At 55.1% G+C, this 27,351-nt stretch overlaps 1 protein-coding gene across 1 annotated transcript in view; it reads right to left on the bottom strand.

Moving 5' to 3' along the window:
* LOC135185516 (macrophage mannose receptor 1-like) overlaps positions 1 to 27,351 on the bottom strand; it is a 66,888-nt gene that overhangs the window by 23,192 nt on the left and 16,345 nt on the right. Inside the window, exons 7-19 of the mRNA XM_064162271.1 lie at positions 25,695 to 25,877; positions 24,527 to 24,684; positions 22,054 to 22,164; positions 20,208 to 20,323; positions 18,658 to 18,806; positions 15,798 to 15,997; positions 12,105 to 12,232; positions 11,402 to 11,489; positions 9,595 to 9,730; positions 7,167 to 7,202; positions 6,900 to 7,063; positions 3,901 to 3,968; positions 736 to 836 (exon numbers count right to left, since the gene is read on the bottom strand). Of these exons, the coding sequence (XP_064018341.1) occupies positions 736 to 836; positions 3,901 to 3,968; positions 6,900 to 7,063; positions 7,167 to 7,202; positions 9,595 to 9,730; positions 11,402 to 11,489; positions 12,105 to 12,232; positions 15,798 to 15,997; positions 18,658 to 18,806; positions 20,208 to 20,323; positions 22,054 to 22,164; positions 24,527 to 24,684; positions 25,695 to 25,877 (1,638 nt within the window). The remainder of the gene's footprint in view (positions 1 to 735; positions 837 to 3,900; positions 3,969 to 6,899; positions 7,064 to 7,166; positions 7,203 to 9,594; positions 9,731 to 11,401; positions 11,490 to 12,104; positions 12,233 to 15,797; positions 15,998 to 18,657; positions 18,807 to 20,207; positions 20,324 to 22,053; positions 22,165 to 24,526; positions 24,685 to 25,694; positions 25,878 to 27,351) is intronic.

Below are 27,351 nucleotides of genomic sequence, written 5' to 3'. Positions count from 1 at the left end.
AGAGCTCATTGCTGTCTGCAGCTACCTGAAGGGAGGCTGTGGCCAGGTGGGGTTGGGCTCTGCTGCCAGGCAAGCAGCAGCAGAACAAGGGGACACAGTCTCAAGCTGTGCCAGGGCAGGTCAAGGCTGGATGTGAGGAAGAAGTTGTTGTCAGAGAGAGTGATTGGCATTGGAATGGGCTGCCCAGGGAGATGATGGAGTCCCCATGCCTGCAGGTGTTTAACAGGAGGCTGGATGAGGCCCTTAGTGCCAGGGGTTAGTGAATGTGAAGGTGCTGGGTGCTAGGTTGGACTCGATGAGCTCAGAGCTCTTTTCCAACCTGCTTAATTCTGTGATCCTGTGACCAGGTTGTCCCTGCAGTTCCCAGTAAAATCAAGCTCTAATGTTCCACTTTTGAAGCCAGCATTGCCCTTGCCCTTACTGACTGTGCAGCATCATGCACCATAATGGTGGTGAGACCCTGGCATGGGCTGCCCAGGGAGCTACTGGAAGCCTGGAGGGTTTTAAGGCCAGGCTGAATGGGCAACCTGATCTAGTGTGATGTGTGCCTGCTATGGCAGGGGGGTTGGAGCTGCGTGACCCTTGAGGTCCCTTCCAGCCCTGCCAGTTCTGTGCTGTCTCCCAGAGTGCTGACAGAGAATGGCTGCAAGCTGCCAGGATATGCTTTGTCCTTCTGACAAACGTGGAGAGCAGCCCCATAACAGCAGAGCTGCTGCAAGGAGCTGTGGAACTCACCATCCTCTCGATTTAAGACCACACAGTTTTCCACCCCGTGGGAGAAGCTGGGCTCCCCCTGTGCCCAGGCTGTGTAGTGCACTGGGCTGCCATCCATCCAGCTGAAAAACACAAACATTTCAGGCAAAGCTACTTTAGGATGCTAAAAATCCTAGAATCCTGGAATTCTCTGGGCTGGAAAAAGGCCTCTAAGAACATCAAGTCCAACCACTGACCTAACACTGCTGTGCCTACTAAAACATGCCCCTCAGTGCATTGGCTTTGCTCTGCTCTCCTCACACCCCACCTGCAGCCCTGGGTGCAGTTCTGCAGCCCCCAGCACAAGCAGGACATGGAAGTGTTGGAGCCAGTGCAGAGGAGGCCACCAAGATGCTGAGAGGGCTGCAGCAGCTCTGCTATGAGCACAGGCTGAGAGAGTTGGGGCTCTGCAGCCTGGAGAAGAGAAGGCTTCCAGGAGACCTTGGAGTGGCCTTGCAGAATCTGAAGGGGGCTGCAGGAGGGCTGGGGAGGGACTATTGACAAGGTGTGGTGATGAGAGGAGGAGGAGGAATGGGTTTGAAGTGGCAGAGGGGAGATTGAAAGTGGCTGTTAGGAAGAAGCTGTTTGCAGTGAGGGTGGTGAGAGACTGGCACAGGTTGAGGGTGGTGAGACACTGGCACAGGCTGAGGGTGGTGAGACACTGGCACAGGTTGAGGGTGGTGAGAGACTGGCACAGGCTGAGGGTGGTGAGACACTGGCACAGGTTGCCCAGGGAGGTTCTCAATGCCAGCTTGGATGAGGCCTTGAGTGACCTGTTCCAGTGGGAGGTGTCCCTGCCTATGGAACTGGGTGACCTTTGAGCTCCCTTCCAACCTGAACCCTTCTGTGACTCTGTGTTTTTTGAACACCTCCAAGGATGAGGACTCCACCATCTCCCTCAGCAGCCTGTTCCAATGCCAGACCACTCCTTCAGTAGAAACATTTTTCCTCATATCCAATCTAATCTCTCCTGGTGCAGTTTGAGGCTACTTAATCTAAGGAGGAGAAAGAGATTTGGAGGTCCTAATGGATGGGTGCTCACGAGCCAGCAGTGTGCTCTGGTGGCCAGGAGGGCCAGTGCCACTCTGGGGTAGATGAGAAGGGCTGTGCTTAGTAGGTCCAGAGAGGTTCTCCTGCCCCTCTGCTCTGCTCTGCCCTGCTGAGGCCACATCTGCAGTGCTGTGTCCAGTCCTGGGCCCCCCAGGTCAAGAGGACCACAGAACTGCTGGAGAGAGCCCAGCACAGAGCCACAAAGCTGCTGAAGGGAATGGAACAGCTCTGTTAGGAGCAGAGCCTGAGGGAGCTGGGGCTGTGCTGCTGGCACAGGAGGAGACTGAGAGGGGACCTCAGCAGTGCTGCTAAGGATGCAAAGGTGAGTGCCAGGAGGCTGGAGCCAGCTCTGCTGGGGGATGCCCAGTGCCAGCACAAGGGGCACTGGTGGAAGCTGAGGCAGAGGAAGTGCCATGGGAACATGAGGAGGATTTTTTTTCCCTGTGAGGGTGACAGAGCCTGGCACAGGCTGCCCAGGGGGGCTGTGGAGTCTCCCTCTCTGGAGATATTCCAACCCCACCTGGATGTGTTCCTGTGTGATCTGCTGTAGGTGATGCTGCTGTGGCAGGGGGCTGGCCTGGGTGAGCTCTGGAGGTCCCTTCCAGCCCCTGGCACTCTGTGATTCAAGGCTGTGAAAAGGAAGTACTTGAACAGCCAGAGGTGCCAGGCCAGCTGCCCACCTCACCTTACACCCACTCAGGACCTCAGCTCACTTCACTGGAAAACAATGAATAATGTCTTTTTAAAAGTGCAGCTTAGTCTGTGTCTCAATTCAGTCTCCATTAGCTTTAAAAGACCTTACCCTATGACAACCTTGCATGGCCCCATCTTTACTTTGGTTAGACATGGATTCCTCTATGCCCAATCAAAGCATTGTTTGAAACAGTGAAGCCATTCCATAGGCAATAAAGCTCTCTGAATAAGTGTCCAGCTCTTGCACTGAGCCCTCAGGAAAGAACTCCAGCAGTGCAAAGCTTCCACCAGCTCGTGGCTTGGACAGACTCACTCTGGAATGGGTCAAGAACTGGCTGCAGGACTGAGCTCAAAGAGTGGTGGTGAATGGTGCCACTTCCAGCTGGCAGCTGGCACCAGTGCTGTGCCCCAAGGATCAGTGCTAGGCACAGTCCTGTTCAATATATTTATTGATATCTGGAGCAGAGGATTGAGTCCAGCATCAGTAAGTTTGCAGATGACACCAAGCTAGGAGCAGCTGTGAAGCTGTTGGAGGGTAGGAGAGCCCTGCAGAGGGACCTGGACAGGCTGGATGTGTGGGCAGAGGCCAATGGGATGAGATTTAACCAGACCAAGTGCAGGGTTCTGCATATTGGCCACAACAACCCCAAGCAGCACTCCAGGCTGGGGCCAGAGTGGCTGAGAGCAGCCAGGCAGAGAGGGAGCTGGGGGTGCTGGCAGAGAGGAGCTGAGGAGGAGGCAGCAGTGCCCAGGTGGGCAGCAGAGCCAATGGCATCCTGGGCTGGCTCAGGAGCAGTGTGGGCAGCAGGACAAGGGAGGTTCTTGTGCCCCTGTGCTCAGCACTGCTCAGGCCACCCCTGCAGTGCTGTGTCCAGTTCTGGGCCCCTCAGTTCAAGAGAGATGTTGAGGTGCTGGAAGGTGTTGAGAGAAGGGCAGCAAGGCTGGGGAGGGGCCTGGAGCAGAGCCCTGTGAGGAGAGGCTGAGGGAGCTGGGGGTGTGCAGCCTGCAGCAGAGGAGGCTCAGGGCAGAGCTCACTGCTGTCTGCAGCTGCCTGCAGGGAGGCTGTAGCCAGGTGGGGTTGGGCTCTGCTGCCAGGCAGCCAGTGACAGAAGAAGGGGACAGAGCCTCAAGCTGTGCCAGGGCAGGTCTAGGCTGGATGTGAGGAGGAAGCTGTTGTCAGAGAGAGTGATTGGCATTGGAATGGGCTGCCCAGGGAGGTGGTGGAGTCTCTGTGGCTGGAGGTGTTGAAGCCAATCCTGGCTGGGGCACTTAGTGCCATGGTCTGGTTGGTTGGGCAGGGCTGGGTGCTAGGTTGGGCTGGATGGGCTTGGAGCTCTCTGCCAACCTGGCTGATTCTATGCCCCAGCTGCTCCTTTATGGATTTGCTGTAGCTGATCTACATACCTGAGCTGCTGATAATGAGGCTGAGTTAATCCTATGAAGTAGGACTCTTCTTTGCCATTTTTCAAGACCTAGGGACAAAAATGTGTACTCTTAGTTAATGCTTTCTGACATTCAGATCACAGAATGGTTTAGATTGGAAGGGACCTCAATGATCATCCAGTCCCAATCCCCCTGCCATGGTCAGGGAGGGTTCTCACCAGACCAGGTTGCTGAAAGCCTTCATCCAACCTGGCTTAGTAGTTGTCTAATATTAAAAGTGTGCTTTTTGTGTTATGGGAGCAAGCAGAGGAATGGAGGTTGTGTAACTGGTTCAGAGAGTCACAGCTTGCATCAGGTTTTAAGGCACCTTCCAAGGGCATCTTGTCCAAGCCCCCTGCAGGCAGCAGGGACACCTCCAACCAGAGCAGGCTGCACAGGGACACAGCAAGGCTGAGCTTGAATATCTGCAGGGATGGGATCTCAACCACAGCCCTGGGCAGCCTGTGCCAGGGTCTCACCACTGCACCTCACTGTGCAGAACTGATGTCCAACCTAACCCTGCCCTGCTCCAGTTCCAAACCATTGCCCTTATCCTGTCCCCACAGGCCCTTTTGACCAGTCCCTCCTCAGCCTGCTTGTAGGTCCCCTTCAGGTGCTGCATTTCATGTCCTTTCCCACATAAAAAGGCAACCATCTACCAGTGTGAACCAGAGAGGAGGCTGTGTGCCTCCTCTGGAGCTAGCAAAGCAAGCAGGGTTGTGCAGAGGCCTGAGGCAAGCCTCCTGCTAGTACATTGTTGGCATGCCTGGGCCACAGCTTTGGCATGTGCCCAGCAGAGCTGTCTCCTAGAGTCATAAAATGGATTTTGGTTGAAAGGGATCTTAAAGATCAGCCAGTTCCAACCCCCTGCCATGGGCAGGGCCACCTCACACTAGCCCAGGTCAGTCAAGGCTTTGTCCAACCTGGTCTTGAACACTGCCAGGGAGGGGGCAGGCACAACCTCCCTGGGCAACCTGTGCCAGTGTCTCACCACCCTCCCTGGAAAGAATTTCTTCCTAATCTCTCAGTCTTAATCTGCCCTCCTCAAGCTTCAATCCTTTCCCCCTCACCCTAGCACTCCAAGCCCGTGTCAAAAGTCCCTCCCCAGCTCTCCTGTAGCCCCTTCAGGTACTGGAAGGCTGCTCTGAGATCTCCCTGAAGCCTTCTCTTGCCCAGGCTGAACAGCCCCAACTCTCCCAGCCAGTGCCCATAGGGGAGTTTCTCCAGGCTCCTGTTAAATACCTCCAGGGATGGAGACTCCACCACCTCCCTGGGCAGCCCATGCCAGGGTCTCACCACCATTGTGGTGCATGATGCTGCCCAGTCAGTAAGGGCAAGGGCAAGGCTGGCTTCAAAAGTGGAACATAAGAGCTTGATTTTACTGGGAACTGCAGGGACAACCTGGTCACAGGATCACAGAATTAAGCAGGTTGGAAAAGAGCTCTGAGCTCATCGAGTCCAACCTAGCACCCAGCACCTTCACATTCACTAACCCCTGGCACTAAGGGCCTCATCCAGCCTCCTGTTAAACACCTGCAGGCATGGGGACTCCATCACCTCCCTGGGCAGCCCATTCCAATGCCAATCACTCTCTCTGACAACAACTTCCTAACAACATCCAGCCTAGACCTGCCCTGGCACAACCTGAGGCTGTGTCCCCTTGTTCTGTCCCTGGCTGCCTGGCAGCAGAGCCCAACCCCACCTGGCTACAGCCTCCCCTGCAGGCAGCTGCAGGCAGCAATGAGCTCTGCCCTGAGCCTCCTCTGCTGCAGGCTGCACCCCCCCAGCTCCCTCAGCCTCTCCTCACAGGGCTCTGCTCCAGGCCCCTCCCCAGCCTTGCTGACCTGCTCTCTACACCTTCCAGCACCTCAACATCTCTCTGCAATGGAGGAGCCCAGAACTGGACACAGCACTGCAGGGGTGGCCTGAGCAGTGCTGAGCACAGGGGCAGAAGAACCTCCCTTGTCCTGCTGCCCACACTGCTCCTGAGCCAGCCCAGGATGCCATTGGCTCTGCTGCCCACCTGGGCACTGCTGCCTCCTCTTCAGCTCCTCTCTCCCAACACCCCCAGCTCCCTCTCTGCCTGGCTGCTCTCAGCCACTCAGTCCCCAGCCTGTAGTGCTGCTTGGGGTTGTTGTGGCCAATGTGCAGAACCCTGCACAGGTCCCTCTGCAGAGCCCTCCTGCCCTCTAACAGATCCACAGCTGCTCCTAGCTCAGTGTTGGCTGCAAACTCACTGATGGAGGTCTCAATCCCTTTGTGCAGATCATCAGTAAAGACATTGAACTGGACTGTGCCCAGCACTGATCCCTGATGGTTCACTGCTCGTCAGAGTTGGTCATGGACTCTAGCTGAGAGCAGACAAGGACATGCCCAGCCCAGCAAGTGCTAAACTGCTTTCCATCTATTTTCCTGAAGAGAAGCTTTGCTCTGCAGAAGTTTCTGGGTTGGTTTCTTTGCACTGCTCATGTGAATCTGCTGCTGCTGAAACGTGGTAACAAACCCTACCAGGAGTGACTGAGGGAGCTGGGGATGGTCAGTGTGAAACAGAGGAGGCTGAGGGCAGACCTCATGGCTGTCTACAACTACCTGAGGGAGAGGCTTCTGCTGGGCTCTTCTCACAGCTAACTGGAGACAGAACAAGGGGGAATGGCCTCAAGCTGAGGCTGGGGAGGGTTAGATTGGACATTAGGGAAAAAAATGTTCCTGGAGAGAGTGGTCAGGGACTGGGATGAGCTGCCCAGGGAGGTGCTGGAGTCCCCCAGCCTGGCTGTGTTTCAGGGTGGTTTGGATGTGGTGCTTGGGGCTGTGGTTTAAGGTGGATCTTGTAGAGCAGGGCTCTGGTTTGGGCTTGGTGCTCCTGAGGGGCTGTGCCAGCCTGCATGCTGCTGTGATTCTGTAGTATTGAACCCCATGCTCCTGCTCTGCACAGCTGCTTGCAGCAGGCTATAAACGCTGCCCACCAGCCCAGCTCCCCTTACATATCTCCACAGGAACTTCCTTAGGCTGCTGCTGCTGACAGTAGCAAGATCCCCATGGCTGCTCCTGCAGAACGTTCTGGCTTGCTTCACAGAGGCCTTTTCTGTGCTGAAGAAGTATTGCTGGTCCCCGTGCACGACCCAGCCCTCCGCTGTGACTCCATACACTGCAACACAGAGGGGAGGCAGCCTGCTGCAGAGCTCCCACACGGGGCTGCTGCTGCTGCCCAGCACCACCCTTCAGCTAGCAGACCATGCACAGAAGCTTACTGGCAGAAGGAGCAGGCTCTGCTTTTGAGGGGGTCCCTGTAAGGAAATGGAACAAAAAAGAGATAAAGGTGTGAAATGGTTCAGCAATGCTGAAGAGTCACAGAATGCTTTGGAAGGGACTTCAAAGCTCATCCAGTTCCAACCCCCCACCATGGGCAGGAGCAGCTCCCACCAGAACAGGTCACTCCAGTGCAAGCATTCCATTAGAGATTGTCCTACTGTCTGCCAGGCTTTCATCTTTGACATCTTAAAAGCAGAATATGTTGGTATGGAATCTACAGTGCAGAGGGAAAGTGGATGTGCAGGGAGCAACAGATGCATTCCAGACTGCCACTGAGTCCTTCAGGTTGTGAAAGACCTTTAACATCAGCAAGCCCAACCATAACCCAACCACCAAGGCCACTGCACTCTGTCCTGAAGCACCACAGCTACAGCTTCTGCAACACCTCCAGGGTGGGGACTCCACCATCTCCCTGGGCAGCCTGTCCCAACCCCTCACCACTCTTTTTTCCTCATCTCCAGCCCAACCCTCCCCTGGCACAGCTCCAGCACAGTTCCTCTGCTCCTATCTCTGCTTACCTGGGAGAAGAGACCAACCCCAGCCTCACTCCAGCCTCCTTGCAGGGAGCAATGAGGTCTCCTCTCAGCCTTCTCCTCTCCACACTGACCACCCCCAGCTCCCTCAGCTGCTCCTTGCACGGTGCCCTCCAGACCTAGGGTGCTGGAAGCCTTCTTGACCAGCTGGGCACACTGCTGGCTCATGTTCAGCTGCTGTGCACCACCACCCCCAGCTCCTTTCCCACCAGGCTGCTTCCCAGCCACTCTGACCCAAGCCTCTGTCTTGCCAGATTCGTGCTGTGTGCCTCTTGTACTTCCTGAGTGCTGCCTGCCTCAGAGGGCTGAAGTTAGTCTGGGTTAGAATTTGCTTCTAAAAGCAAAGTAAGAAGTGAAGATATTTGATTTTAGGGTTGGTATCCTTAGCACAGCCACAAGAGAGGCTTGACAGTTTTTTGTAGCTGAACAAGAAATTCAGATGGTGAAAAATTCTTTGCATCATTCAACATTCAGTGAGTGAACTCATTTGTGAATCTGCTTTGTGAAGAGTTACATTGGACCAAAATCCCACCAGCATTTGGGGATGAGGAATTTCCACACCCACTGGGATGCTGGAGTGATGCTTCTGCAAACTTACAAGGCCAAGAGTTATAAAACTGGACAAGAAATGTCACCTTTAAAGGTTGTTTTCCCACAGGATTTCATCATAACCATCGTAAGGATCAGTGCTGGGCCCAGCCCTGATCAATATCTTTACTGATGATCTGGACCAGGGGATTGAGTCCAGCAGCAGTGACTCTGCAGATGACACCAAGCTAGGAGCAGCTGTGGAGCTGTTGGAAGGTAGCAGAGCCCTGCAGAGGGACCTGGCCAGGCTGGATGGGTGGGCAGAGGCCAATGGGATGAGACTGAACAAGGCCAAGGGCAGGGTTCTGCACTTTGGCCACAACAACCCCAAGCAGTTCTACAGGCTGGGGCCAGAGTGGCTGAGAGCAGTCAGGCATGAGAGGGAGCTGGGGGTGCTGGGAGAGAGGAGCTGAAGAGGAGGCAGCAGTGTGCCCAGGTGGGCAGCAGAGCCAATGGCATCCTGGGCTGGCTCAGGAGCAGTGTGGGCAGCAGGACAAGGGAGGTTCTTGTGCCCCTGTGCTCAGCACTGCTCAGGCCACCCCTTGAGTGCTGTGTCCAGTTCTGGGCTCCTCAGTTGCAGAGAGCTGTTGAGGTGCTGGAAGGTGTTTGGAGAAGGGCAGCAAGGCTGGGGAGGGTCCTGGAGCAGAGCCCTGTGAGGAGAGGCTGAGGGAGCTGGGGGGGTGCAGCCTGCAGCAGAGGAGGCTCAGGGCAGAGCTCATTGCTGCCTGCAGCTGCCTGCAGGGAGGCTGTAGCCAGGTGGGGTTGGGCTCTGCTGCCAGGCAGCCAGGGACAGAAGAAGGGGACACAGCCTCAAGCTGTGCCAGGGGAGGTCTAGGTTGGATGTTAGGAGGAAGTTGTTGGCAGAGAGAGTGATTGGCATTGGAATGGGCTGCCCAGGGAGGTGGTGGAGTCTCTGTGGCTGGAGGTGTTGCAGCCAAGCCTGGCTGGGGCACTTAGTGCCATGGTCTGGTTGGTTGGTCAGGGCTGGGTGCTAGGTTGGGCTGGCTGAGCTTGGAGCTCTCTTCCAACCTGCTTGACTCTATGAGTCTGTGACAAGACACTGCCATTAACAGTGTAAGTGTATTCTGACAGCACTGATGTGCCTTGACCTATTCTTCCTTACCCAAACTGTGTGAATCCAACCCACTTTGACAGCAATGTGCAACCTGCAGAATTACTTCTCTTGGTAGCATGAGATTGAGTTTAAACTTCCCCAGGTGGGAGCTTGGAGTACAAATTACCTTACCTTTCTTGATTTGGCAGACCCAGCTGTGACTGTGCTCACAGTGCCAAGCAATCCATGCCATGGAACTCTCCTCATTAATGGCTCCACAGCATTCAAAGCCAGGGCTGTAAAAATGCCCATTCTTCTTATAGCTCACCTGCAGGAGAAACACAGCTTTGGTTGTGTTCTCAGGACACAGGGCACAAAAGCTGTGCTCTGGATTGAAAGAGAAGATACTGGGTGCAGCTCTGCAGCCCCCAGCACAAGCAGGACATGGAAGTGTTGGAGCCAGTGAAGAGGAGGCCACCAAGATGCTGAGAGGGCTGCAGCAGCTCTGCTCTGAGCACAGGCTGAGAGAGTTGGGGCTGTGCAGCCTGGAGAAGAGAAGGCTTCCAGGAGACCTTGGAGTGGCCTTGCAGGATCTGAAGGGGGCTGCAGGAGGGCTGGGGAGGGACTATTGACAAGGTCTGGTGATGAGAGGAGGAGGAGGAATGGGTTTGAAGTGGCAGAGGGGAGATTGAAAGTGGCTGTTAGGAAGAAGTTGTTTGCAGTGAGGGTGGTGAGAGACTGGCACAGGTTGAGGGTGGTGAGACACTGGCACAGGTTGCCTAGGGGGGTTGAGGAGCACAGAAGCACCCAATGTGATCAAAGATCACATTGGGTGCTTCTGTGCTCCACAACCCCCCTGGAAATGTTCAGGACCAGGCTGGATGAGACCTTGAGTGACCTTTTCCAGTGGGAGGTGTCCCTGCCTGTGATCCTGGAGAAGCTTTCCTCCTGTGGCTGAGCAGCTCGTGTGGGCCATTAGAGCAGAAGAGTCACTCCACAAGGAAAGAGGAAGGCTCTGGGATTACACAGCACTTCACAGACTCTGCAGTGCCATGGAAACTGGAATCAAATGAGGTTAGAAACTGATAGCAAGGCATGGGAATGTGGCAATATATCACCAGAGGCTGTGAAAATTAAGGACAGTGCTTTCTGGGCTGGTTTAGTCTGGAGAGAAGGCTCAGAGGAGATCTGATCAATGTCTCTCAGTAGCTGAGGGGTGGGGGTCAGGATGAAGGTGCCAGGCTCTGTATGGTGCTGCCCAGGGACAGTTCAAGCAACAACAGGTACAAGCTGGGACCCAGGAGGTTCCATCTCAGCATGAGGAGCAACTTGTTTGGTGTGAGGGTGCTGGAGCCTGGGGCAGGCTGCCCAGAGAGGTTGTGGAGTCTCCTTCTCTGGAGCTTTTTCAAGCCCACCTGGCTGTGTTGCTGTGTGCCCTGCCCTGGGTGATGCTGCTGTGGCAGGGGGGTTGGGCAGGCTGACCTCTGGAGGGGCATTCAACCCCTAACATTCTATGCTTCTGTGGCTCCCACAGATTTGCCATTTAGGTTATCACCAGCACTCCATATCCCCACTGCTGGGGAGGGGTTGTTGGCCTGTTTCTTTTCCAAGCCAGCAAGACAGATCATGGAATCACAAAACTGTCAGAGTTGGAAGGGACCTTGAGGATTATCTAGCACCAACCCCCCTGCCATGGGCAGGGACACCTCACACTGGATCAGGTTGCTCAGAGCCACTTCCAGCCTGGCCTTAAAAACATCCAGGGATGAGGCTTCCACCACCTCCCTGTGCTAACTGTGCCAGGGTCTCAGCACCCTTATGGTGAAGAACTTCTTCCTCACATCCAATCCGCAGCTACCCACTTCTAGTTTTGCTCCCCAGTGAGTCAGAGTTCCTCATCTGGCACTTCCTATCCCACTCACATCCACACTTGTCTTGGAAAAAGCTCTGAGAGTGAAAAAGTCAGAAGGGAAAGAGAGCAGCAAGGTGAAGCACTCACTGGTGACCCATCACTCCAGGCCAGCCCACCATCAGGATCCAGGCACTGCAAACCCATCCAGAAAGGCTGAGAGGGCTGGGAGTTTCTCCTAGAGTGGGAACAAATGTGTTGGGGAAGAAGGATGCAAGTGGTTAGCTCTGCTGAAGCTGGCAAGGGGCAAGAACTGTCCCAGCCAGCAGAGGCTGCAAACAGAGGAGAAATGCTAAAGGACATCCAGGCTGCTGTCAGTCAGCAAGGTCCCAGCAGCAAGGCAGTGACATTCCTGCCTCAGAATGGTCTGCTTTGGCAATGGCTGTGTTGAAAACTCAGCAGAGAGTTTCTCAGCCCTGCTGCTGTGCTCGGGGTGCTCTTTGCCTCAGGAAAGGTTCTCCTTGGCCTGTTAGGTTCAGTGAAAGGAGCCTGGACCTGTGTCAGAAGGAGAAGCATGACACCAGCCTGGCTGTTGGATTGGTTTCCTTTTTCACTTCTATTTCCATTGCATTATGAATTATATTTTACTTTAAAGCCTTTGCAGAAGATATGTTTGAAGAACTGAAAAAGAAAGGCTTTGAAAATGCCTTCCTCACCTCCAACATTGACTTGGCTCTTCTGATGAGGTGAGGAGAGCAAGAGGCATTTCATGTGCCTCTGGGTGAGATTCATGCCTGTCTGGTGCTCTGGTACAGCAAAGGAGCAAGGAGCAGATGCTCTTTGCTTTACTTACCTGATGGAGTTTTCTATCACCATTTGCTCTTCTTCACTTCTGATGGCAGCCAGGTCTCCCCCAATGTGCCTGCAGAAATCCTGGGCTTCAAACCAGGTTTTCTTTTGGTCTTTTTCTCTCACAAACACCTGCAGGTCCAAGCAGAACACTGTTAAAAGCACAGGCACCAGGGAAGGTTGGGGCTGCTCTGCTGGAAAGCAGCTCCGTGGAGAAAGAGCCTGGAGTGCTGGTGGGCAGCAAGTTCTGCGTGGGGCAGCAATGTGCCTTGTGGCCAAGAGAGACAGTGGCAGCCTGGGGGGGCATCAGGAAAAGTGTGGCCAGCAGCTCTAGGGAGGTTCTGATCCCCCTCTGCTCTGCCCTGCAAAACTGTCCAGTTTGGGGCTCCCCAGTTCCAGAGAGACAGGGACCTGCTGGAGAGAGCCCAGCAGAGAGCTGTGAGGATGCTAAGGGACTGGACCAGCTCTGCTGTGAAGAAAGGCTGAGAGCCCTGGGGCTGCTTAGGCTGGAGAGGAGAAGGCTGAGAGGGATCTGATCAAAGTCTCTCAATAGCTGAGGGGTGGGGGTCAGTGGCTGGGGCCAAGCTCTTTTTGGAGGTCAGCAGTAATAAGCCAAGAAACAACAGCTACAAACTGGAACATAGAAGGATTCAGCTCAACATGAGGAGAAACTTATTTACAGTGAGGGTGCTGGAGGCCTGGAGCAGGCTGCCCAGAGAGGAGTCACTGTCCCTGGAGGTCACACAGAAGCACAGAATCAAGCAGGTTGGCAGAGAGCTCCAAGCTCAGCCAGCCCAACCTAGCACCCAGCCCTGGCCAATCAACCAGACCATGGCACTAAGTGCCCCAGCCAGGCTTGGCTGCAACACCTCCAGCCACAGCCACTCCACCACCTCCCTGGGCAGCCCATTCCAATGCCAATCACTCTCTCTGCCAGGAACTTCCTCCTAACATCCAGCCTAGACCTCCCCTGGCACAGCTTGAGACTCTGTCCCCTTCTTCTGTCCCTCACTGCCTGGCAGCAGAGCCCAACCCCACCTGGCTACAGCCTCCCTGCAGGCAGCTGCAGACAGCAATGAGCTCTGCCCTGAGCCTCCTCTGCTGCAGGCTGCACACCCCCAGCTCCCTCAGCCTCTCCTCACAGGGCTGTGCTCCAGGCCCCTCCCCAGCCTTGCTGCCCTTCTCCAAACACCTTCCAGCACCTCAGCATCTCTCTTGAACTGAGGAGCCCAGAACTGGACACAGCACTGCAGGGGTGGCCTGAGCAGTGCTGAGCACAGGGGCAGAAGAACCTCCCTTGTCCTGCTGCCCACACTGCTCCTGAGCCAGCCCAGGATGCCATTGGCTCTGCTGCCCACTTGGGCACTGCTGCCTCATCTTCAGCCTACTCTCTCCCAGCACCCCCAGCTCCCTCTCTGCCTGGCTGCTCTCAGCCACTCTGGCCCCAGCCTGTAGTGCTGCTTGGGGTTGTTGTGGCCAAAGTGCAGAACCCTGCACTTGGCCTTGTTCAGTCTCATCCCATTGGCCTCTGCCCACCCATCCAGCCTGTCCAGGTCCTTCTGCAGGGCTCTCCTACCTTTCAACAGCTCCACAGCTGCTCCTAACTTGCTGTCATCTGCAAACTCACTGATGCTGGACTCAATCCCCTGCTCCAGATATCAATAAAGATATTGAACAGGACTGTGCCCAGCACTGATCCTTGGGGCACACCACTAGTGCCAGCTGCCCACTGCATTTAGCACCATTCACCACCACTCTCTGAGCTCAGCCCTGCAGCCAGTCTTTAAGAGGAAGGTTAGTGAGACACCTAGTGCCATGGTTTAGTGAATTAGGTGATAGGTTGGACTCGATGATCTCAAAGGTCACCTCCAGCCTGCTTAGTTCTGTGGCTCTGTGAACTGCACTGCAGTTGCCATCTCTAACAGGGACTCAGGAGTGCTGCTGGCTGCATCACCTCTGCAGCACTGACAGGGCTGCAGTGAGTACAGAGATTCAGTGAACGGTTTAGGTTGGAAGCCACCTTCAAGCTCAGCCAGTTCCAACTCCCCTGCCACATGCAGGGACACCTCCCACTAGAACAGGTCACTCAAGGCCTCATCCAGCCTGGTCCTGAACACCTCCAGGGAGGTGGTGGAGCACAGAAGCACCCAATGTGATCTTTGATCACATTGGGTGCTTCTGTGCTCCACCACCTCCCTGGGCAACCTGTGCCAGTGTCTCACCAACCTCAACCTCTGCCAGTGTCTCACCACTCTCAACCTCTGCCAGTGTCTCACCACCCTCAACATGAAGAACTCCTTCCTCTTCTCCAGTCTACATCTGCCCTCCTCACACTTCAATCCATTGCCTCTTATCCCATCATAGATGCATAGAACATCCTGGTTGGAAGGGACCCCAAGGACTATTCCTGTCCAGACTTTCAGGGTAAGATTGGAGTTGACATGAGCTGTCTCAGCAGCCCAGCAAGCAGGGCCATGACACTGCCTGCTGCAGGGGAATCCACCACCTCCCTTGGGAGTTTGTTCCATTTCTTGTTTCTGGCATCCAGTCCAATTCTGTCCCCAGTGCCAACTTGTCCCCATCACCCTTTGGTGGTGGCTCTTTGTTCAAAGTCCCTTCCTGGCTTTCCTGCAGCCCCTTTCAGGAGCTGAAAGATCACTGCAAGGTCTATGTCTGTGAAGAGTTCTGTGAGTTTGCTCTATCTGTGCAATATCTGAAGCTTAGACACCCTCTTTGGTGCTCTTCTGTCTCATTAGTAGGACTATTGGGAAAGAATTAATACAGTATCACAGTATCACAGCATCACAGTATCATCAGGGTTGGAAGAGACCTCACAGATCATCAAGTCCAACCCTTTAGCACAGAGCTCAAGGCCAGACCATGGCACCAAGTGCCACGTCCAGTCCTGCCTTGAACAGCTCCAGGGACGGCGACTCCACCACCTCCCCGGGCAGCCCATTCCAGTGTCCAATGACTCTCTCAGGGAAGAACTTTCTCCTCACCTCCAGCCTAAATCTCCCCTGGCACAGCCTGAGGCTGTGTCCTCTTGTTCTGGTGCTGGCCACCTGAGAGAAGAGAGCAACCTCCTCCTGGCCACAACCTCCCCTCAGGTAGTTGCAGACAGCAATAAGGTCACCCCTGAGCCTCCTCTTCTCCAGGCTAACCAATCCCAGCTCCCTCAGCCTCTCCTCGTAGGGCTGTGCTCAAGGCCTCTCCCCAGCCTCGTTGCCCTTCTCTGGACACGCTCAAGCATCTCAATGTCCCTCCTAAACTGGGGGGCCCAGAACTCAACACAGTACTCAAGGTGTGGTCTAACCAGTGCAGAGTACAGGGGCAGAATGACCTCCCTGCTCCTGCTGGCCACACCATTCCTGATGCAGGCCAGGATGCCACTGGCTCTCTTGGCCACCTGGGCACACTGCTGGCTCATGTTCAGGCGGGTATCAATCAGCACCCCCAGATCCCTCTCTGTCTGGCTGCTCTCAGCCACTCCGACCCCAGCCTGTATCTCTGCATGGGGTTGCTGTGGCCAAAGTGCAGCACCCTGCACTTGGAGCTATTGAACCCCATCCCCTTGGACTCTGCCCATCTGTCCAGGTGGTCAAGGTCCTGCTGCAGAGCCCTTCTGCCCTCCAACCCAGCCACATCTGCCCCCAGCTTAGTGTCATCTGCACACTTGCTGATGAATTCTACTTACTCTGAAGCATAAATCAGTGCTGTTGCTTGTGTCCCAACCCAGAGGACATATGGAATCAGGAGAGGTTTCAGGAACAGGAGGAAGAGTGACTTTCTCAGCTGGTTTCTTGCAGAGGAATCTTGCTTTGATGTCACAGTGCTGCACATCCCACAGCCCAGCTGCAGCTCCAGTCCTCAGGGCCACACAACCAGCTCCATTCCCTTGGGGGCAGGGGGTGTGAAAGAGAAGGAGAGGTTCTGTACAGCAGCTCCCTTGGCTCTATCCCAGCTCATGTCAGCCAGGAGGCTGAAATGTTCAGTGCACAGAGGAATTCAGCCTGCTCACAGGAAGGGCTTTGTGAAAAGAAGACGACCAGCAAGTGGAATCCTTCATCATCTTCAGAGAGGAGGCAGTCACAGCCTCCCTGGGCAGCCTGTGCCAGAGTCTCACCACTCTGCTACTGAAGAACTTCTTCCTCAGCTCCAGTCTAACCCTGCTCTGCCTCAGCTCCAAACCATTGCCCCTTGGCCTGTCTCTAGACACCCTCAGCAAAAGTCTCTCTGCAGCCAAATTAAGTAAATGGAGTATGTTGGGGGTGGGATTGGTCATTGTGCCAGTTTGAGCCTAGCTGGGATATTTCAGTGAGAGGAATTAGATGCCAGGCTGTGAAAAGGAACCAGTGCTGATGGCTGCTGCACTCAGAGGCTTGCTGAGATGGATAAGAACAAGAACACAAAGACAGATAAGGGAGTCTCTCTCTGGCTTTGGGGCTGCACTTCCCTCTCTCCCTAACCTGCTGTGTAACTCATCCTTCTGCTTCCTACCTCCCCTGGCAGATTCTGCAAACTCACCTTGAGCATAAGGCAAAGTCTGGGCTAAGGCAGAGGGGTGGGAAGGAGGTGGAAGGGCAGTTGGGAGCCCCTGCTGGGGACTCTGGTTTCTGGGAGGGCTGCTGTGTTTCTGTACTCCCTTTACCTTGTCTATGTCTGTCTGTAGCTGTAACTACTGCAACTATCTGCTTCCATCTGGTGCTTCTGTAGCTGTAACCATTGTAACTGCCTGCCTGTACCTTGTGCTAAGCTGTGAAGCTAAAGCTGCATTCCATTTCCAGCTCAGCTGAGGGGGCAGCAGGTAGCACCCAAACCACCACAGTCATCTAAAGAAATGAGAGTTGTATCTAGGGAAAAGGAATAGGATAAGCGGTCGGGGGAGAGCCTGAGGGCAGGACAGATGGAACCAGGGAAAAGTCCCTCTGCAGCCTTCCTGTAGGATCCCTTCAGGTACTGGAAGGCAGCTAGAAGCCCCCCCCGAGCTGCATGAGGCCCTGAGCACCAAGCCTAGCTGAGAGGTGCCCATGGCAGGGAGGTTGGAGCAGATGCTCTCTGAGGTCCCTTCCAACCTAAGCCACTCTGTGACCTTTTCTTCCCTTTGAGAGACTTTACAAGTGGGTACACCTCTCCTGCCTCTTTTCTTTGCCACTCATTGCAAGGGTTTGGCAGTGCATGGCCCAGCCTAGGAGGGTTCACTCTTTTCACTCAGTCTGATTTTGCTCTTGTGAGCAAGGAACAGGCAGAAAGGAAACATTTTCATGGCCTCATAGAAACTCACAGGGTCGTAGAATCATTGGGGTTGGAAAAGACCTTTAAGATCACCAAGTCCAACTGTAAACTTAACACTGCCAAGTCCTCCTCTAAACCACATCCCAAAGTGGTCTTCTAAACACCTCCAGAGGTGGTGACTCCTGGGCAGCCTGTTCCAGTGCTTTAATCACCTTTCAGTGAAGACATTTTGCCTAATAAACCTCCCCTGCTGCAACCTGAAGCTGTTTCCTCTCACCCTGTTACGTATTACATGGCAAGAGGGACCCATCTTGCTACAGCCTCCCTCCAGGGAGCTGTGGAGAGCAGAAAGCTTTCCCATCAGCTCTCTTCCCTCCAGGCTACACAACCCCACAGCCCTCAGCTGCTCCTCATCTCGACCCTTTGCCACCCTCCTCCAGGCACTCTCCAGCATCTCAGACTCTTTCTCGTAGTCCTCACTACTGCACACTCTGTGCAGAGCTGTGGTCTCAGCAGTGCTCAGGTGTGCTGAGCTGTGGTCTCAGGGGTGCTGAGTACATGCATCAAAGACAGGAACCTGCTTGCATGTCTCATCAGCAATTTGTTTTTAGCAAAGCTGGGAGAAGCTCAACAGGAGCCTGCAGGGTGAGTGCAGCCCAGACACAACCCTGTGCTGGGCTGCAGCAAGAGCAGTGTGGGCACAGGGCAAGGGAGGGGATTCTGCCCCTTGGCTCTGCTCTCCTCACACCCCACCTGCAGTCCTGGGGGCCCTTCTGCAGCCCCCAGCACAAGCAGGACATGGAAGTGTTGGAGCCAGTGCAGAGGAGGCCACCAAGATGCTGAGAGGGCTGCAGCAGCTCTGCTGTGAGCACAGGCTGAGAGAGTTGGGGCTGTGCAGCCTGGAGAAGGCTTCCAGGAGAGCTTGGAGTGGCCTTGCAGGATCTGAAGGGGGCTGCAGGAAGGCTGAGGAGGGACTATTGACAAGGTCTGGTGATGCCAGGAGGAGGAGGAATGGGTTTGAAGTGGCAGAGAGGAGAATGAAAGTGGCTGTTAGGAAGAAGTTATTTGCAGCAAGGGTGGTGAGACACTGGCACAGGTTGAGGGTGGTGAGACACTGGTACAGGTTGCCCAGGGAGGTGTTCAAGGCCAGGTTGGATGATGCCTTAAGCAACCTGCTCTAGTGGGAGGTATCCCTGCCTGTGGCATGGGGTTGGCACTGGCTGAGCTTTGAGCTCCCTTCCAGCCTAACCCATTCTGAGCTTCTATGATTCTATTCTTGGGTTTACAGATAGAACACAGAACTGAGTGCAGGGGCAGAGTACCAGGCATTGCTTCATTCCAGTGTGTGTACAGCACTCCTTCTCCAGTCACCCACTGGAACATCCCTTGCTCTGCTGTGCCTGAGAGGCCAATCCAAAAGGCCTCCTCGGAGTGCAGAGCGATGAGGCTGGTCAGGTAGGCTTGCTCATACCTGCAACGAGAGGACTCCCATGGGGTGAAGCCTGACTTCCCCTTGCTGTGCATTGCTCAGCATCCTAACCCAGAGAGGCCCAGAACCAAGGAAGTGGCCGTTAGGGTTCCTTTCAGATGCAGGTTTGTTACTGAAGCAAGAGCCAGAGGGACTATCTTCAGCAGCAGGAGAAAGGTTGCTGTGCTGAGAGCCTGCTGCCTGGGAAGCAAAGGCAGCTCTGGGCTCTGCTTTCAGGAACACAGAGAAGCCTGAGAAGTCCAGAGCAGGAGACTCCACAGCCTCTCTGGGCAGCCTGCTCCAGGCCTCCAGCACCCTCACACCAAACAAGTTGCTCCTCATGTTGCGCTGGAACCTCCTGGGTCCCTTGAGTGCTGTGTCCAGTTCTGGGCTCCTCAGTTCAAGAGAGATGTTGAGGTGCTGGAAGGTGTTGAGAGAAGGGCAGCAAGGCTGGGGAGGGGCCTGGAGCAGAGCCCTGTGAGGAGAGGCTGAGGGAGCTGGGGGTGTGCAGCCTGCAGCAGAGGAGGCTCAGGGCAGAGCTCATTGCTGCCTGCAGCTGCCTGCAGGGAGGCTGTAGCCAGGTGGGGTTGGGCTCTGCTGCCAGGCAAGCAGCAACAGAAGCTGTGCCAGGGCAGGTCTAGGCTGGATGTGAGGAGGAAGTTGTTGTCAGAGAGAGTGATTGGCATTGGAATGGGCTGCCCAGGGAGGTGGTGGAGTGGCTGTGGCTGGAGGTGTTGCAGCCAAGCCTGGCTGGGGCACTTAGTGCCATGGTCTTGTTGGTTGGGCAGGGCTGGGTGCTAGGTTGGGCTGGGTGAGCTTGGAGCTCTCTTCCAACCTGCCTGATTCTGTGATTCCATGATCATCAAGTCCAACCATAACCCAACCCCCACAACCACTGAACTCTATCCTGAAGCACCACAGCTACAGTTTCTTGCACACCTCCAGGGGTGGGCACTCCACCACCTCCCTGGGCAGCCTGTCCCAACCCCTCACCACTCTTGCAGCAAAGAAATTGTTCCTAATCTCCAACCTAACCCTCCTCTGGCACAACTCCAGCCCTGTTCCTCTCTTCTATCTCTGCTTACTTGGGAGAAGAGACCAGCCCCAGCCTCACTCCACCTTCCTTCCAGGTGGTCCTGGCAGCCTGCCTTGGGTGGTGCTGCTTTGTCAGCAGGGTTGGACTGGATGATTTCTGGATGTCCCTTCCAACCCCTAATGTTCTGTGATTCTGTGCCTATGCAAACTCTAGGGAGTCAGAAGTCACAGACTGCATTTTCAGATGAGTTGATTTTCTGCTTCTCTGCTTTCACAAAATTCTTTTCCAAGCAGGTCTCCCCTAATTCCTAACATCCCAGGGGTTCCTGCACCAGCTCTGGAGCTGTAAAGGCTGGGGGGTGTTCATACCTGTCTCCTATGGTTGTTAAATAACCACTGCTCCTCTCACAGCTTTTCTTTGCCTCTGAGAAGGTTGCAGAGCTGTGTCCAACCAGGTAGCAGTAAAAGCCATGCCTTTTCCAGCCCTGTCAAGAAGAGGTGATGGATCCTTGTCAAAGGAGGAGGTGGCTCCATGATGTGATGGATGTGATGGGGTTGGGCTTCACTGCGCCCTCTTTAATCATAGGATCAGAGAATGGCTTAGGTTGGAAGGGAGCTCAAAGCTCAGCCAGTTCCAACCTCCTGCCATAGGCAGGGACACCTCTCACGGGAACAGGTCCCTCAAGGCCTGATCCAAGCTGGTCCTGAACTCCTCCCTGGGCAACCTGTGCCAGTGTCTCACTACCCTCAACCTGTGCCAGTCTCTCACCACCCTCACTGCAAACAACTTCTTCCTAACAGCCACTTTCAATCTCTCCTCTGCCACTTCAAACCCATTCCTCCTCCTCCTCTCATCACCAGACCTTGTCAATAGTCCCTCCCCAGCCCTCCTGCAGCCCCCTTCAGATCCTACAAGGCCACTCCAAGGTCTCCTGGAAGCCTTCTCCAGGCTGCAGAGCCCCAACTCTCTCAGCCTGTGCTCAGAGCAGAGCTGCTGCAGCCCCCTCAGCATCTTGGTGGCCTCCTCTGCACTGGCTCAAACACTTCCATGTGCTGCTTGTGCTGGGGGCTGCAGAACTGCACACAGAACCCTTCTCAATCCACACCTTTTTCCTATCACCTCATGCAATTAGTTGTTGCTTGGAATTCTCATGGGCTGATGGAAATTAGGCTTAGTCAACAGCCAGAGAGAAGAGATTTCATGCATCTGCCCCCCTCTTTGTGGGCTGGGGGGGCCCTGACTGGCTCTGGCATTTTGCTGCTGTAAATAATTAGCCAAGGCTGGGTGGAAGCCTGCAGCATTTGGCAGCATGGGGCCAGCCTGTCCTGTCACCTCACAGCTAATCCCTCTCAGCCCAGAGGCAGCTGAGGCAGAGAAGCTGCTCTGGGGGGAAATGTCAGAGGAGAGCTGGGAAGGGCTTTCTGGAGACTGCCTGAAGCACTTCTGCCAAGGCTGTTTGCTCCAATTAATGCACCTAGGTACAGAAAAAGAGACCACCTTGGACACCTGCCTGCTGCTCCTGCAGCCCACCCTGTGCCAGAGCACTGCCCCCTGCGCTTGCCTCGCTCTCCCTGTGCCAGCTCTGCTCTGCTCTTTGTACTCAGTGGATAAACATGGCCCAGGAACAGACCCAGCAGGCTGCTGGGGGGGCAGGGGAGGGAGAAAGGAGGTGACACAGAGGGGAAAAATAAGCAGAACCATCAAAACCATCTTCATAACAACATAGAATGGCTTAGGTTGGAAGGGACCTCAGAGATCATCTACCCCAACCCCCCTGCCACAGGCAGGGCATCTCCCACCAGCCCCAGGCTGCTAACTGCTACAAAAGTCAGAGGCACACAGAATGGAGAGTGGGAGGGTGAAACCACCTCCTTGCCCAGAAGCAAAGGGAGCAGGCTGTGCTCTGGGCAGATGCTGACTCAAGTTTCTAGGCTGAAAGAACAGCACCAGGCTAAGGAATTGATAGAAGTCATCAGCAACCCTCAGTCAAGCTGGCAGGATGCTCACTATCAGTGCAGGCTGGGGGAGGAGGTGACAGAAAGCAGCCCTTAAGGGTGCTGATGGAGGAACTTCATTTGCAATGAGGGCATGGAGTGAAGATCATCCCCCTGAATGTGATGCCCAATCCTACTGTTTAGGGGAGGGGACAAGAGGAGAGTGTCAGTGTCACCTGGAGCCTCTGAAAGCAAAGGGTTCGTGGCTGTGCCTGCTTACCTTGGGGCAGCCAGGATTCTCCTCTGCTGTCCTGGGAACCCCTGCTGCTGGGTCTGTCCTGCAGATGTAACCCAGCTTCCTGTCACAGGCACTGTCTGCCCAGGATCCATCCTAGGTACAGTTTGAGAAGAGGGGAGAGGCAGTGAGGGAGGACTTGACTGCACTGCTGGGATTGGTTTGTCCTAAACATGGCTTCCAAGGGCAAACAAAGATCTGTGCTTCATAAGGAGCTCAAAGTGCCTCACACACTCAGACTGCACTGTTGGAAGGGACCCTCCAAAGGCATCTCGTCCAACCCCCTGCAGGCAACAAGGACTCCTCCAGCTACACCTCCAGCAGGCTGCACAGGGACACAGCAAGGCTGAGCTTGAGTGTCTCCAGGAATGGGACCTCCACCACAGCCCTGGCCAGTTCCAGTGTTGTACCACCCTCACTGTGCAGAGCTTCCTCCTGCTGTCCAACCTACATCTGTCCTGCTCCACTTCCAAACCATTGCCCTTGTCCTGTCCCCACAGCCCCTTCTGACCAGTCCCTCCCCAGCCTGCCTGCAGGTCCCCTGCAGATATTGAAATGCAGCTCTGGGGTCTCCCCAGAGCCTCCTCCTCTCCAGGCTGAACAGCTACAACTCTTTCAGCCTGTTCCCATGGCAGAGACTCTCCAGCCCTCTGAGCATCTTGGTGGCCCTCTCTAGATCCTCTCCAGCAGGTCCATGTCTCTGTTGTGTCAGGGACCCCATAGCTGGACACAGCAGAGCAGATGAGGCCTCAGCAGAGCAGAACAGAGCAGAACAGAGCAGGATCCCCACTCTCCATCTCTGCCCACACTGCTTTGGATGCAGCCCAGGCTGCCCTTGGCCTTCTGTGCTGCCAGTGCCCAGAGCTGGCTCCTGTCCAGCTTCTCATCCACCCAACACCCCCAAGTCCTTCTCTGCAAGGCTGTTTGCAACCTCATCCTCCCCCATCCTGCACTGCCATTGAGGGTTGACCCAGCTCAAGTGCAGGACCTTGCACTTTGTCTTGTTGAACCTCTTGAGTTCCTCAGCTTGTCCAGGTCCCTCTGGGCAGTATTTGTGCTCATTTGTGATACCATGTTAAGCTAATAGTGTCATGGGCACACTGGGGAGGTCTGCTTGGCATCCACTGGATACTCACAGGCAGACATGCACAGTGATCCATTAGCTCTGATTCAATGCCAGACTGACCTCAGAACAGCCTTCCCTCTGCCATCCAGCCAGAACTGCACAGGCTGGAGAGCTGGGCAGAGGGGAACCTCAGGATGCTCAACAAGGACAAGGGTAGGGTCCAGCCCCTGGGCAGGAATAAACCCCTGCACCAGTACAGGGGAGAGGTGACCTGCTGGGGAGGAACAAACCCCTGCACCAGTACAGGGGAGAGGTAACCTGCTGGGGAGGAACAAACCCCTGCACCAGTACAGGGGAGAGGTGACCTGCTGGGGAGGAACAAACCCCTGCACCAGTACAGGGGAGAAGTAACCTGCTGGGGAGGAACAAACCCCTGCACCAGTACAGGGGAGAGGTGACCTGCTGGGGAGGAACAAACCCCTGCACCAGTACAGGGGAGAGGTGACCTGCTGGGGAGAAACAAACCCCTGCACCAGTACAGGGGAGAGGTGACCTGCTGGGGAGGAACAAACCCCTGCACCAGTACAGGGGAGAGGTAACCTGCTGGGGAGGAACAAACCCCTGCACCAGTACAGGGGAGAGGTGACCTGCTGGGGAGGAACAAACCCCTGCACCAGTACAGGGGAGAGGTGACCTGCTGAGAAGCAGCTCTGAGGAGGAGGACCTGCAAGGTCCCCATGAGCCAGCAATGTGCCTGCTGGCCAAGAGGAGCAATGACCTCCTGGAGTGCATTAAGAAGAGCCAGCAGGTTGTGGGAGCTTCTCCTCCCCCTCCACGTTGCCACACACAGAATATTGTGTCCAGTTCTGGGCTCCTCAGTTCAAGAGAGACAGGGAGCTGCTGGAGAGAGTCCAGCAGAGGCCCCTAGGATGCTGAGGGGCCTGGAGCAGCTCTCTAACAAGGAGAGGCTGAGAGACCTGGGGCTGTTTAGCCTCGTGAGGGGATCAGATCAGTGCTTGACAACAGCTAAAGGGTGGGGGGCAAGAGAATTGAGCCAGACTCTTCTCTGTGGTGCCCAGCAACAGGGCAAGGGGCAGCAGGCACAAACTTGAACACAGGAGCTTTCAGCTGAACTTAAGGAGAAACTTCCTTACAGTAAGGGTGCTGGAGCCCTGGAGCAGGCTGCCCAGAGAGGCTGTGGAGTCTCCAAGCCCACCTGGACACTGCCATCCTGGCCAACCTGCTCTGGGTGACCCTGCTTTAGCTGGGGTTGGATGTAATGATGGTAGGCAGGGCTCTGGCAGCTGTCTCTAAATTGCATTCAACCTTCCCTGGAAAAGGAGAAGTCAAAATCAAAGAGCAGAGTGCAGGAGAACTGAGGAGTGATTCTACCTCTCCAGCCATTAGGACACAGTCTTCTTGGCCACTGATTGCAGGGTTGGGCTCTCCAGGCAGCCACTTGGTGTATGTCACAGGACTGCCATCGCTCCACTCGAAGTACATGGGAGTGTTGAGATCATTCAGGCCAATCCACAGCTCATCCACAGCTTCTGAGAGCAACAGAACACAGCTCTGTTAGCACCCACTGTGGAACAGCACAAAGGAACAAGAGTGTGGGAATCAGTGACCTGAAATGATTGCAGCCAGTTCTGGGCTCCCCAGTTCAGGAGGGGCAGGGATCTGCTGCAGAGAGTCCCAAGGAGGACTACAGGGATGCTGAAGGGACTGCAGCACTGCCTGAGGAGGAGAGGCTGAGCCCTGGGGCTGCTTAGGCTGCAGAGGAGAAGGCTGGGAGGGGATCTCAGCAATGTCTACCCAGAGCTGAGGGCTGGGGATCAGCAAGGGAGGCACAGGCACAGCCTCTGCTCACTTGTGCCCTGCCACAGGACAAGGGCTAAGGGATGGGAAGTGCAGCACAGGAAGCTGCAGCTCAAGGTGAGGCAGAACTTGTTTAGTGTGAGGGTGCCAGAGCCCTGGCACAGGCTGCCCAGAGAGGTTGTGCAGTCTCCTTCTCTGCAGCCTTCCCAGCCCTGTCTGGATGTGTTCCTGTGTGCCCTGTGCTGGATCCTCTGGCACTGCTCTGGCAGGGGGTGGGACTGGAAGCTCCCCAGAGTCCCTTTCCAGCCCCTGACATCCTGGGAGCCTGCGATGCTGTGGAATGGCCACATCACAGCACAGATCCATCAGGGTTAGATGACAGCAGAGTTTGTTTTAAGAACTAACTGCAATTCTTTCAAGAAGTGAGGGACCAGTGGGAAGAGAGAGCCCTCAGCTTCCTCTGTCCATTGCTGTCTCTACAGCCAGGAGGTGCCTGAGGCCAACAAATCAGAGCTATTGCCTTCAAGAGGCTTCATGCAGTGAGAAACCAACACCAAGCAGAATGAAGAGAACGAAAAAGCAAAGGAAGAGGGCAGTAATGACTCCTCTGCTGGGCTTCTAGGGGCTGACCTCTGCCTCTGTGTCCTTCCCTGTAAATATTCACACCAAACAAGTAAGAATGTAGGTGTTGGGGTCTTTAATCCTCTAAAACTCTGATCCCCTGCCCCTGTGGAATACTCACTGTAGCCGAGCTGAGACAGCACAAAGCTGTGCTCCTGGGGGCTGTGGATGCTGGCCAGGCTGCCATGGCTCTCATTGCAGGAGCTGAGGGCTTCGTGCCATGCTCTGAGGTCTCTGTGAACCATGAAGCAGTGATCTCCATAGGCCACCCATCCTTCTGGGCACTGAGCAGGCTCTGAATGCCCTCAAAATCAAGAGGAACAAATGCTTGAACAGTGCAAGCCAGTGTGGACCAGCAACAGCCACACTGGAAATGAGGCCCTAAGAATGAAAACCGAGTGGCTGTGAACACTGATGGAGGCAGAGAGGTCTGGCTTGGGCAAGCCCTTTGAGCTCATCCAGCCCAACCATTCTCTGACTCTGCCAAGGCTGGGGCTAAGCCACAGCACCACAGCTCTGCCTCTTGGATTCATCCACCTGCAGGGATGGGGACTCAACCACCTCCAGGGATGGAGGCTTTGGGAATCCTTTCAGGGAAGAAGTTTCTTCTAATGTCTAACCTAAACATCCCCTGGGGTAACTTGAGGCCATTTCCTCTTGTCCTATCCCTTCTGCCTTGGCTCCAGACTCACACAGTATCACAGCATCACAGTATCATCAGGGTTGGAAGAGACCTCACAGATCATCAAGTCCAACCCTTTAGCACAGAGCTCAAGGCCAGACCATGGCACCAAGTGCCAGGTCCAATCCTGCCTTGAACAGCTCCAGGGACTCCTTTCAGAGAGTTGTAGAAAGCAGTGAGCCTCCTCTTCTCCAGACTAAACACCCCCAGCTCCCTCATCTGCTCCCCTCCAGCCCTGTTCTTCAGAGCCTTCCTCAGCTTTGTTCCCTTCTTTGGACCTGCTCCAGCCCCTCAGTGTCCTTCTTGGAGTGAGGGCCCCAAAACTGAGGCCAGGGCTCAAGCTGTGTCCTCACCAGTGCCCGGTACCAGGGCAGCATCACTTCCCTGGTCCTGCTGGCCACACCATTTCTGATCCATGCCAGGGTGCTGGTGGCCTTCGTGGTGTCCTGGGCACACACTGGCTATCAACCAGCACCACCTGGGCAGGTTCCAGTCACTCTGCCACAAGCCTGAAGCTTTCATTGGGTTACTGTGACCCAAGTGCAGGACCCAGCACATGGCCTTGTTGAACCTGCTGCAGCTGGCTGTGGCCCCTCAACCCAGCCTGGCCAGGTGTGTCTGCAGGGCCTTCCTACCCTCCAGGAGAGCAACACTTCCATCTAACATGCTGTCATCTGCAGACTCAGTGAGGGTCCTTGATCCCCTCACCCAGATCACTGACAAAGCTGTGGGAAAGGACTGGCTCTGGTGCTGACCTCTGTGAAAAGTCTGTGACTGGCACCAGCTGGAGTCAGCTTCATCCAGGATCAAGTTCAGGACCACCTGAGGAACCTCAACATATGTAAGTCTGTGGGACCTGAAGGGAAGCCTCCCAGAGTCCTGTGGGAGTTGGCTGCTGGGGTTGCCAGGCCACTCTCCATGGCACTGGCAGTCAGGGCAAGTCCCTGGAGGCTGGAGGAGGGGAAATGTTGTGCCCATGTTTAACAAAGGGGAGCAAAGGGGATGCTGGAAATTACCATCAGCCTCTCCTCTGTGCCTGGGAAGGTCATGGGACAGACCCTCCTGGAAGCTCTGCTATGGCACATGGAGGACAGGA

This window comes from Pogoniulus pusillus, chromosome 23 (assembly GCF_015220805.1).
Source record: "Pogoniulus pusillus isolate bPogPus1 chromosome 23, bPogPus1.pri, whole genome shotgun sequence".
Taxonomy (NCBI): Eukaryota; Metazoa; Chordata; class Aves; order Piciformes; family Lybiidae; genus Pogoniulus; species Pogoniulus pusillus.
This window is presented reverse-complemented; position numbering and strand designations above follow the sequence as displayed.